Source organism: Glandiceps talaboti, chromosome 10 (genome assembly GCF_964340395.1).
Source record: "Glandiceps talaboti chromosome 10, keGlaTala1.1, whole genome shotgun sequence".
Lineage (NCBI taxonomy): Eukaryota > Metazoa > Hemichordata > Enteropneusta > Spengelidae > Glandiceps > Glandiceps talaboti.
In genome coordinates, this window is record NC_135558.1 from 24656425 (window position 1) to 24669488 (window position 13064).

Genomic DNA, 13064 nt, shown 5'->3' on the forward strand with positions numbered 1-13064 from the left:
TTTGTCATACATTTTGTGTTCTTATAGCCTGCCTGTAGACTTGAAGGACTAAAAACTACTACACTATTTCCACTATCCTAACTATAACCTACCAATTGAATAAACATTCAAAAAATGTATGTAAATTTGCCTAGCAACAAGACCACGCCCATAGCAACAGCCAAATGATCACATATATTGTGAAGATAAGAGGATTACTAGAGAAATGAATAAACATTTAAAAATGTATGCAAATATGCCTGGCACAAAGCCCACGCTCATAGCAACAACCAACCGATAACATATATTGCAAAGATAATATCAGAAATTCATACACAAGTGAACAAAAACATTAAAAAATGTATGCAAATATATCTAGCAACATGACTACTACCATAGCAACCAAATGATCGCGTTTATCGCAAAGATAGCAACATGGTTGGATAGGCAACTGGAAAGTCATTCAGGAAATGAACACCTATTGTTAGCATGGACTAGCATATGAATAAACATTTTTAAAAACTGTACAGTTGTGCTACAACACCATTGGCGGTATTTTTTATTTTTTTTTTATTATATTTTTTTTTCTGTCTGAAAGTCTACTTTAGGTTTTCCCTTGTTTTCCAAATGGTCTGTGTTGTTTATTTCTTCCTACCAGATGTATAGCCATTACAGATTGGAAGAACAGTTTTAGAGTGTCTTTTTAAGTTGATGGCAGTTTCCGCATCCACTACAGTCGCCGCCGTTTAATTGGGACACCTTGGGAGTAGATGATTTATTTATTTTGTATTTTTTTTAACCGGCCGTCCCGATTATACGGCCGGTTGAAAAACTGGTCGATCACACCCACACAATCAGACACATACACTACTAGATTACTCAGACATAACATCGCACACACATTGATACATTTAAGTTGATTTTAATTTATTGTTACATTTTAACCCTTTCAAAAAAAATACTACATGTTTTGACAAATATACAATGTAAATTTCAGGTAGAAAACTACGAGCACACACATTGATACATTTAAGTTGACTTTAATTTATTGTTACATTTTAACCCTTTCAAAAAAAATACTACATGTTTTGACAAATATACAATGTAAATTTCAGGTAGAAAACTACGAGCACACACATTGATACATTTAAGTTGACTTTAATTTATTGTTACATTTTAACCCTTTCAAAAAAAATACTACATGTTTTGACAAATATACAATGTAAATTTCAGGTAGAAAACTACGATGACAAAAGTGTAAAAGAGTGTCTGTTTATCTCTGTTAAAAAGAGCGAAAGTCTTTTCTGAAATGTTTATAAATAAATTTCTGGAAGGAGTACAATCTCGGGGTTAACACCTACTTGAAAAACGAATCGATAGTGCGTTGTTTTTTCGCTTCTGCAACATCAGCGTAGACAGCGTTTTCGATTTGACGGAGCATCGGCAACACAGAAACCATACCTTTCTCTGAGTAAATCGGCGTAGGTAGCCGACCATCTCCATCTGTTCTTTCACGGTGAATTTTGGTGGTTCATTTTCTATGTCTGAGTCTGAGTCATGATCTTCATTCTTTGGACGTTTCGCTACGCGAACTGACTCAAGCAGCTCCGCATCAGACAGCTCCCCGGTGACCTCAATGACATCGTCCATCTCGACGTACTCGTTGAATTCTTCTGATGTCATGTTGTCTGGAATGGGGACATCGGCCAGGACATCGTCGTTATCAACAGCAACATCTTCATTGACTACGGTGTCTGGGTCTGACAAGCCGGCTTTACGAAAACACCCAACGAGTGTTTTTGGCTTTACAGCATCCCATGACTCTTTCGCCAGGTAAATGGCATCCAAGACAGTGAACTGCTTCACAACATCAACGGCTCGTCGATCTGGATCGGCATCGAGTGCAGCAATGGTACGAGCATTCAGTCGACTTCTGGAGTGGCCCTTCCAATTCTTGATAACTCCCATGTCCATTGGTTGAATTAAACTTGTTGTGTTCGGTGGTAGGCATTTCATATCGATGTTTGTCAATGTAACAGTTGACGGGTGAGCGGCACAGTTATCGGTAAGTAGGCAGATCCGACGACGTTTTGAACGGAGTTCACTGTCCCACTTTTGTAACCACTTGGTAAACAAATCGCCTGTCATCCATGCATTCTTTGAATTGCTGTAGTCAACTGGAAGTCGGGACAAATCTCTAGGGAAGCAGCGGGGTTGCCTACTTTTACCAATGATTAAAAGTTTACGTTTTTCTGTCCCTGACATGTTTGCACATACAAGTGTGGTGATTCTGTCCTTTGCCTTTTTTCCACCTTCCAGATCATCGCCTTTTACACAGTGCCCCTTGTCAGGAAGGCCCCAAAAATAAAGCCTGGTTTCATCTGCGTTGAAAATGTCATCTTTGTGGTATGAGTTCAAAATGTTCGGTATGCTTTCTGTCTTCCAGCGTTTGGCTGCTGGGAAGTCTGCTTTCTGCTTTTCACCCTGTTCTCATTTGTAGGCAATGTTGTGGCGATGTTTCCAGCATGACAACCAACCATCAGACGGGGTGAAGTCACTCCCTTGTGCTAATGCAAGCTCTGTCGCCTTCTGTTTCAGCATAGGCCCCGACAGCCATGCACCCTGACTAAGTTTCTGCTGAAACCACAGAAACAGTGCACTCCCAACATCTTCTTCTTTTCCAGTTCTCTGTCGTTTACGGTTTCGATTGCCGCTAGCACTGTCAAACTCTTCGATGATCCGATGCTTTGCTTTCACTAGTCTTGAGACTTGCGATGTAGACACACCAAACTTCTTTGCAGCGGATGCTTGGCTAACACCAGGCAACTCTAAATGTTTCAGCAGTTTGACTTTATCAGCGAGGGATAGATCGATGCGTTTCTTAGACATAGCCATGTTCTCTTTCACAAGGAAATTTTCGAAGTGAACTAAATGAACAGATCACTGGACTTATAAGGACGAGCAGCCATTTCACGATTAACACTTCTTACAAATTGACATGTTCGACGCTATCACGAAAGTTAAACACATGAGTGCATAGTGCCGATGTCTTTTAGAAACCCCGCTTTAACCAAATAACAGAGCGCGGCTCTTTTTTATTTCAAGCTTTTGAAAATGTGAGAATGATCAACGCCATGTCTCTGAATCGTTATGAAAGACCGCATAAAAGAAGTGTTCTTGTCAATCAATCTTTGTGAATGTCCGTAGAAAATAAGTGACAGGACACGGCAATTTTGATGTCGGCCTTTTCAAAAACTTGATTAAAAAAAGTCATGTCAATCATATGGTAAATAGGCAACTTTCGAAAACGTGTTGTGTTATTTGATGTGAAAAAGCCGCAGCTTTCTATCATGGGTGATAGACGTTGTTCGTTAATAACATGTTATTGTCAGAGTGTATTGAACGATGCCCCGGTATGTTTTTTTTAGCCATGAGTATGACGTAAACAAGGAGAAGCGGATACGTTGCCACGAGCAACGTGTCACATCTTTTTGGGGGCGGAGCTACATGAGGTTAACGTTCACAGGTTAGAGTTTACAGTTGCGTGTGTGTGCTATCGACACAGCAAAATGTGAGTGGTTTTCGCCTCTGATTGTTTTTAGGCTTCGATTTTTTCACTGATAGTTAAACTAATCCTACCCTTTCTGTTGACATGACCTTTGATTTATTGCCATAGCTGGGTCGTTCACACGTTTATTCAACGTAGACAAGGACAAAACATGACACAAAAGTCAATCTATGCATTGGTCACAGTGTCGCTAATTGTTGGTCAGTAAAAAATTGACACATCATTGACAAAATCTTTTGTTTTGTACTGCTGAATAAATACTTTATTGTTCATATCGTTCAAAAAATGTCCCAATTAACCGACAGGGCGTCCTGTTTATCCATTCAAACTCCGTTAAAAAAATCCGTTACACAGTAAAACGTCCCATTTAACCGGAAATCCCCTTTATCGGGATTCTGATAAAGCGGCGGCGACTGTATTTAATATGTGACTTCACAAGTTTTACGATTTTATTATTTTTAATAAAATCTTACGCAGCTAAAATCCAACTAGAATGACCTCTAGAAGTGAATCTATTTTGGACTTGATTATTGTATCAGATCCCGAGAAAGTATGCCAGTCAGGTGTCATTAGCATCGGATTAAGTGACCACATGTTAACTTTCTGCACTTGTAAGGTCATCAAGTTCAAGACGAACAAACACAATACTGTCCGTATTCGATCTATGAAACAATATGGTAAAGAACGTTTTGTGAAATCTCTTGATGAACAGGACTGGTCAGAGGTAATGGAATGTAACATTATAGAGGAAGCTTGGTCTAATTTCAAAACAAAGTTCTTATCTGTTCTTGACATATTGGCACCAGTCAAGGAGATTCGGCTAAAGCAGCGATCAGATCCTTGGATCACCAGTGACATATTAGACCTCATTAGCCAGAGGGACAAATATTTTACCAAAGTCAGAAGGTCAAAAGATATTTCGGATTTCAATCAATTCCAACATTATAGAAATCAGGTTAGATATAAGAAAGATAAAAGCTAAATCTCAATATTATGTAAATGCTGTTAACAATAATCATAATCATCCCAAAAAATGATGGAAAGTTTTAAAAGATCTTGGCTCTTCTTTTAGATGTAAAACGAAATCCAGTAATATTGTTCTGAATGTTGATAATAGTTTGTGTTTCGATAAATTGAAGGTTGCTGATCATTTTAATTCATTTTTTACAACTATTGCCTCTCCACTTGTTGATAAACTTCCAGCTTGTGCCGGTCGCTATGGTGTTTCCCATATTACACAATTTTATCGTTGTAAAGATATCTCAGACAACATGTTTGGTTTATCATCTGTTTCAGAAGATCAAATTTATAAGCTATTGGGTAATGTGAGTGACAGTAAAGCGACAGGTTTAGACATTATTCCTGCAAGATTTGTAAAAGATGGTGCTTCGATTATTGCCAAACCCCTAGCTCATATTATGAATATTTCTATCCATACGGGTACTTTTCCCGATGATCTGAAGAAAGCTAGAATTGTGCCTCTGTACAAAAAGAAGTGTAAAACTGAAGCTGGTAATTATAGGCCTGTGTCTGTATTGAGTATTGTTTCAAAGGTGTTTGAAAGAGTGGTGTACAATCAAATTAATGATTATCTTGTCCAAAATAGTTTACTGTATGAATTCCAGTCTGGTTTTAGGCCCTCTTATTCTACCGATACATGTCTAATTCACCTGTCAGACTATATCAAACAAGAAAATGATAAAGGGAACCTCACCGGTATGGTTATGTTAGATCTCCAAAAGGCCTTCGATACGGTACATCATGATATACTATTAACTAAACTTAAATATTTAGGGATAAATGAAATATCAGTAAAGTGGTTCAAATCGTATCTAACTGGTAGGTCACAAGTCGTTGATGTCCATGGTGTTCATTCTGGATCTAAAGGAATTGCATGTGGGGTCCCCCAAGGCTCCATTCTCGGGCCTCTTCTGTTTCTGATATATGTGAATGATATGAAAGCTGCAGTTAAGTGCAAACTTATGCTGTATGCTGACAACTCATCATTGTTGGTATCAGGGAAGGATATATCAGAGATAGAGGAGACCCTGAGTATGGAGTTGACATCCGTTAGTGAATGGTTAACAGACAATAAGCTATCTTTACATCTGGGTAAAACTGAGTCTATTTTATTTTCCTCCAAGAAACGTTTGCATACAACAAATAAAGTAAATGTGCGTTGTAATGGGAATGAGATTGAATCTAAGGTGAGTGTGTCATACTTGGGGGTTTCATTGGATCAGTCTTTATCTGGTGAGATTATAGCTTCTAGCGTGCTATCAAAATGCGCAAACAAACTTAAATTTTTATAGCGTAATACTCGATCTTTTAATCTGAAAACAAAGAAATTACTTGTCTCGGCTTTGATTCAGTGTCATTTCGACTATGCCTGTTCATCGTGGTACAGTGGTCTCACAAAGAAGTTGAAGGGTAGACTACAAGTTCTGCAAAATAACATCATAAGATACATACTTAGTGCTGCTCCTAGAACACACATTGGATATAATCAATTTAAACTTGTAGGTATGTTTCCTGTAGAATTGAGGGTTGAGCAATTAAAACTCATTATATGTTCAACATCATAAATCATTGTGCTCCTGAGTACTTAAATTGCAATATAGAAATGGTCCGTAATCGGCACAGTTATAGAACAAGAGCGAGTGAACTTTCATGTGTAGTTCCAAGAGTCAGTGGTATGGGTAAGAGTTCATTCGCTTACACAGGCATTGGTCTTTGGAATAGTCTCCCACTCTCAGTGAAACAATCTCATACAAAACATAGTTTTAAAAACCATGTCAAATCTTTTTTATGGAACAAATTAGAGGTTAAAGAACATAATATTTTGTAACTTTTTAGTCCTTCCTTTTTCTAAATTGTTGGTGTAGTCTGTGTATTTTATAATTTTTTTTGTGCTCTGTCATCTGTATTACATTTAAAATTATTTTAATTTTGTTTGTTTGTTTGTTTGTTTGTTTGTTTGTTTGTTTGTTGTTGTTGTAAAATTGTTGCCATGGCGTTTTGAATACCCCTATGAGGACCACATTGGAAATAAGTATTTTTAAAAATACTTTTATGTGTTATCCTCGGTGATTTTTTATCCTTGTATTTTAATATGTACTTGTATAAATTTTTACCCAAATAAAATCATCATATCATATCATTAATGACAAGGATCTATGATACTCACGTTGACTGCCAAATACCAGCATTCAAGAGTTCCAACCATCAAAACACATGCGAAGACACCATGAAATCCCATGTGAATTACACACGTTTATTCTGGAACACTTGTTTTCCTAATACTAGCACCTGCTGTCACCATGCCTCCCAATAAACCCCATAAAAACTGGTAAATACACCGAACTGCTCACAACGGCATGTTCAAATCAGCGCCATGTTGTCTTTTTGTAAACTAAAAATAACTTTCTGACTATAACTGCGAGAGAGGGCGCTATAACAATTAATTAACTGAATGCTTACTTAGAACATGAACAGTAGCTTTGAAATAGGGCGTGTCTACACCAGCCCCTAAAATTGTTCATAAATAAATGTGCAATTTTCATCTTAACTAATACTTAAGATGCCTATGAATTTTGCTTTGCAAGTGCCAGCATTAACAAATTACATTCCAAATTTAGAAATAACTTGAAAAAAGTTCAATAAAATGAAGCGTACATGAACACGACTTAAGTAAACTAGAAACTCAAACAACTGCATACCTAAGTCTACTTGAACACATCATACTCCGAAAATCCTGGAGCTTAAACTTCACAATTCTTCTGACATCATCACGACCATGCCCAGACCACGTCTCGGTCATATCATGCTGCCAAGCATGATGCTCTCCCTTCCAAACCATCATTACCAGAACTCCATAACCAGAACAAACACTAGGTTATCCACTAATTGAGATCATTTGCATTCTACTGGAGACAGTGGGTTTGATGGGCCCAACTGCTCAAATATAACACACTAATACCAAAGGTACATCAGTATCACATCACCATCAGACCATTAGCACTCTGCTTCTAATAGTGTACACAACTCATATGGTCTCTCCAAAACAGAGGCTCTAGTCTTCACCAATACTCTTCTCACCAAACCTTTACGATCCGGCATAACTTTGACGATTCTACCCAACAGCCATGCAGCCATGCATGTTTTCATCCTTCACTAACACTATATCACCAATCTTGAGGTTCTTCTTAACTTTGAGCCATTTCTGCCTCTCTTGCAAAGCAGGCAAATATTCCTTAGTCCACCTCTTCCAAAACAATTCAGACAAGTACTGGACTTGCTTCCATCTCTGTGTAGCACATGAGTCACTCTTCTCCACTAATCCAGGTGGCAGTCCTGCTCCTTTCATATTTAGCAACATGTTGGGTGTCAATGCTTGTAAATGTCTGGTATCATCAGATGACACAGTTATTGGATGACTGTTTATCGTATGCTCTACTTCACACAGAAATGTACGCAGACTTTTATCAGTCAACTTCTGTTGTTTCACTATAACTTGTAGAAGTTGTCTAATAGTACGAATTTGTCTCTCCCACACTCCACCAAAATGGGAACCATAAGGCGGATTGAATTTCCACTCTATACCTTCCTGTAGCAAGGTTTCCTTTATCTTGGTCTGGTTCCATTTATCCATCTCTTCTTTCAGTACTTGGTTTGTGCCGACGAAGTTAGTTCCGTTGTTGGATCTTATAGTCTTCACTGGTCCTCTACGCACAAGAAATCTTCTCAGTGCATTAATGAAAGAATCTGTGCTCAATGCATGTGCTACTTCAATATGAATGTATGGCCAAACAGGTGAATATAACACCATAGCGTTTGACTGTACTTCTTTTTACAGTTACTTCAATAGGACCAAAGTAGTCAACTCCCACACTAGTAAATGGTGGTCTGTTTGCCTGTAGCCATTTATTGTTCAACAAGTTTAGCTCGCTGACGTGTACATACAACACATTTAGTGACCATCATCTTTGCTGCTGAGTTGGCATTAGGGATCCAATACTTCTCACGCAACTTGGACAGGATATATGACCTCCCAAAATGCTGACTATTCTCATGAATATTATGAAGTATTAATGTAGATACATGACTGTTTTTTGGCAAGATTACAGGATATTTTGATTCTTCAGAGATCATGGACAAACTCAGATGTCCTACACTTAGTAAGTTATCGTCTCCCATGAAAGGATCCAATCTATAAATATGACTGTTTCTTGGTTTCCTTCTATCAGCATGGTGATCTCCTCTTCTCTTCAAATCCTCTATATCTCTGCTGAATGCTTCACGTTGAACAAACCTTATGATAACATTCTCTGCTGAACTTATGTCTTGAACTGTTAGCTCTTGTAACTTGTTAGTTTACTGTCGCCTTTATTTCTGGAGCACTTCAATAGCACCTCACCCACTTTCAGTATCCAGGCCACAGCTTTCTTCAACACGTACCAGCTTGAGTAGCGCTCGATCAGTCTGTGTACTGGGTCCATGACGTCACTTGTAGATGATATGCTATGCACCAATACGCTCCTCTTTACCTCTGGGTCTTCTAAATCCAACTGGTGACCACAGTTTTCAGTTGGCCATTTACACTGCATATTCCACAGGAAGTTGGGACCTCTGAGCCATCGCTCATTTTTTACCTTCCATAAGGAAGGTCTTAATATAGCAATGAAGTCTGTGTGTCTGTGCGTGTGTGTGTGTGTGTGTCTGTATCATGATTTCTGAAAAAACGGCTGCATCAATTCAAACGAAATTTCATAGACATCTTCCGTAGGGTAATGGCAAGAACTGATTAGGTTTTGGTAATAATCCGATGAATATTAATGACCAATTTGAGTAATTAATCGATCGAACGAGTATAAAGTTGGCGTCAGATTCAGATTCAGATTCAGGTAGTGTTATCTTATGAACATTATATTGAGCGCCAGATGGTCTCAGATCCGACGACACCCGACGGACTCAAACCTGAAATAATACCGTTGAGACTACAGGGAAGGATTCTGCTTCACTGCCGTCGGGTGTATTCGGATCTGAGGCTATCTGACGCTCAATATGACGCTACCTGAATCTGAATCTGACGCCAACTTTATACTCGTGGTCTACATCGCTCTACACTGAGAAAGACTCTGCTTTCAGGGGTTTCGTACGTGCCAACCTTATTTTGTGTTTCCCTTGGATCTGCACTCTGCATTGGCTGGACAAACACGAGAAAAAAGAAGACCGAGGCAGGGTATTTAAGTGATTCAAACTCACCAGAAAACAAATTTTTTAATTGGCCTTAAAATAGGTTTACAATGAGCGCGGAGTTCACAAACAGGTGAAATATTTATCATCGTTTCAATTTCGTCAAATATGGACTTATCATTTTCAAATTTCACACACTAATGCGCAGATGAATAAAGAGAAATCGTGTCTTTTTCGATTTTCGATTAAAAGTTAGGAAGTATTATTATTGACCTCAAACCGTCTCCTTTTTACCATGTTCTTTTCCGATTTCTCTCGATAGCAAACTACCGCTGTTTGTTGCAAGGCTTGTACATAATCATTTATCTAGTGGCGGGCATTTCAACAACATTTTTGACAACTAACTTTCATTGGGACTTGACGAATCACAGATATAGAGCTAAATTTCTTGCATAAATCATGAAATTCCTTACCGAAGGCATTCAGTTTAAATCTGGTTAGAAACGTGTCCATTGTCTGTCCTATGGAACACTCATCAGCTGGGTTATCATTAGTATTTACATAACCCCAGTTTCCTGGTTTGGATCCCCCTCGAATCACTGCTACTCTGTTGGTAACAAATGTGTGAAATCATGTAGGTTCATTATTTATATACCGCAAGACTGTACGACTGTCGGTCCAAAAGAAAGATCCATTAACTGTTAACGCCAACTCCTGTCTAATAAGTCTATCTAAGCGTACTGCTACTGTACCTGCTGTTAACTCCATACGTGGAATTGATATTTTCTTCAGAGGCGCCACTCTAGCTTTGGCCATGAGAAAAGCACGATGAACATTATCATTCTTGTCAACCAACTGGAAATACGAAACAGCACCATATCCAGATTCACTCACGTCTGAGAAGTGATGCAGTTGAACAATATCTATTTCACTGAAGTTTTCCGGCTTCATACATCTAGGAACCATGAAGTTTTCTTCTAACTTTGATAAGTCTTTCAACCATCTTTCCCACTGTCTTTGATACTTAGCAAGAATCTCATCATCCCAGTCATACTTTGCTTTACACAAATCTTGTAGTATAATCTTAGGTGGCAGCAGTGCAGGTGCTGCCATACCCAATCGGTCGTACACTGAGCCTACCACTCCAAGGATGCCACGTCTGGTTGCTGGTTTCTCTTTAATTCTATTGCTGAAACCAAGAGTATCTGACTCCACATTCCAGTTTATACCTAGAGCTTGCTCAGTCGGCAAGTCATCTTGCTCTAAGTCCAAATTCTTTATTTCCTTGGCTCTCTCATCTTCTGGGATGCATTCCAGTATGGGAGGACGTACATTGCTAATCCATTTTGTGAGTCTGAAACCACCCTTCTTGCAGGTATCTATGAGGCCAGCAGCCAAAGTCTTTCCATCAGTCACAGTTGGTACTGCTTTCAACATATCATCAACGTAGAAATTTCTATGCATAGTTTTCTTTATACTCTGTCATCTGCAGATCTCTTCAAGGCATAATTACAGCAACTGGGTGAAGACGTAACTCCAAAAATGTGTACTTTCATGCGGTACTCAACTGGAGGGCATTCGACATTGCCATCTGGCCACCACAGAAAACGCTGGTAATCTTGATCTGTTTTTGACACATGTACTTGCGAGAACATTGCTTCTACATCTGACATTAGTGCAATCCGTTCTTCTCGGAACAGAATAAGTACTCCTAACAAAGAACTTGTCAAATCAGGTCCCTGCATCAATTCCCTGTTCAGGGATGTTCCTCGGTATTCTGCGCTGCAATCGAAGACTACTCTTATCTTTTGCTTCTGGGGTGGTAAACTCCATGATGAGGGAGGTACCATATCTTTTCCATTCTTCCAGCCAGTTCTGTATGTGGAACCTTCTCAGCATAACCCTTCTTTACAATGTCTTCTATGAAGGCTGTATACTCAGTGCGATACTTATCATCTCTACTAAACCGTTTCTTCAGCTGAGCTAGTCGATGTTCCATTGCAGTCTTGTTATTTGGCATTATAACTTTCTCGTTACGAAATGGAAGTGGAACTTGATGGTGTCCATCGATATATTTTGTTTCACTTTCCACAAGTTTCATGAACCTTTGATCTTCTATTGAGTCTTCTGGCTTATCATCTATAATACGCTCACTATACTCGCGATTGAAATAATCAGTCAATTGCTGGTCAAATGCTGGCCCAGTCTTAGTATATGGTTTTGGACCACGAAGCGACATGTCTGTTTTAAACTTGTTATAAGGTAAATTAAGCATTAGTAATCGATCATATCTCGGTATATAATTTTGGTACACGAAGCGACATGCAACTACGCTTGACTGCCCCGTCACGCGTCTATGACCCATATATCGTATTATGTTATTTGTCTAATTGAACACCTCAGTGAACACCTCAGTGACTCAGTGACGCATGACTACCCTCAGGTAGCCTCAGGTATGTCCGGGTTAAAGATCAATAGTCTGACAAAGGGCTGACAAAGTGCGTACAAATGAGTGTTTACAAACTGTTTACGGTTCATATATCACCTTGTATGTATGTCGTATTCTAAATTAGAGAGATAAAAACACAGAGTATATACACACAATAAATTCAAAATGTCAAACGAACAAAGACAAAATTCAATCACTTTTGAAGATGACACAATTGAATCAAGTCCACTTTCTCTGATTGATCCTGCTATCGCTTATCCTGTAGAGAATGGTGAGGATTTATTACTGGATATTTTAGATGAAAAAAGAAGGATCCAAGAGGTTCCTACAATCAAATGGAGAGAAGTTCCAACAGAAAAACCATTTCTAATTACTCGATATCAGAAAATTTATTCTTGTTACGGTCCCGGATTAAGGATTTGTCTCAATAATCCAATAACTCATAACGAACTTTATTATACTTACGCTCCTAGCAGAATGATAAATGAGATTCTTACAAATCCAAAACTGCCATTAATAGTTGTTTCACATGGATTAAAAAAATCTTTGAAAAATCCAAAGAAATCGTATCATAGTTATACTCTAATGGATTTTGATGTAGTAAACCAAAAATTAATGGAAAAAAAGAAGTTAAATAACAGTTAAATAACAGTTAAATCATAATGTAAGGATCATTCAAAAAACTTGATTTTTTTTTTTTTTTGGTTTATTTAACTTCAGTTTTAAAAAGATTTGACGCCATCGTAAACGCCACCAACTAAATCTCACTATCTCTGGATATTCTGCGTTCCATTTATCCCAAAATCATTTAAAAATTTGATTCTGTGAAAATGATTCCATTTTTAACTCTGGTATTAAAGCAGCCTCCTGATA

General features: G+C 38.3%; 3 protein-coding genes across 3 annotated transcripts in view; 1 reads left to right on the forward strand and 2 right to left on the reverse strand.

The window, feature by feature from the left end:
- The window catches only part of LOC144440772 (immunoglobulin superfamily DCC subclass member 3-like), a 106958-nt gene extending 106906 nt beyond the window's left edge, over positions 1–52 (forward strand). The window contains exon 9 of the mRNA XM_078130150.1: positions 28–52. Within this exon, the coding sequence (XP_077986276.1) occupies positions 28–52 (25 nt within the window). The remainder of the gene's footprint in view (positions 1–27) is intronic.
- Positions 53–7679: 7627 nt separating this feature from the next.
- On the reverse strand, positions 7680–8375 carry LOC144440773 (uncharacterized). The gene has a single exon (XM_078130152.1). It carries the CDS (start codon positions 8373–8375, stop codon positions 7680–7682), a length of 696 nt encoding a protein of 231 aa, XP_077986278.1.
- Positions 8376–10372: 1997 nt separating this feature from the next.
- LOC144440774 (uncharacterized) lies at positions 10373–11206 on the reverse strand. The gene has a single exon (XM_078130153.1). It carries the CDS (start codon positions 11204–11206, stop codon positions 10373–10375), a length of 834 nt encoding a protein of 277 aa, XP_077986279.1.
- Positions 11207–13064: the final 1858 nt, after the last annotated feature.

Bases quoted from the DNA above. Each gene is read 5' to 3' on its own strand.
- LOC144440773 (XM_078130152.1), bottom strand. From the start codon at position 8,375: ATGGTGTTATATTCACCTGTTTGGCCATACATTCATATTGAAGTAGCA.
- LOC144440774 (XM_078130153.1), bottom strand. From the start codon at position 11,206: ATGCATAGAAATTTCTACGTTGATGATATGTTGAAAGCAGTACCAACT.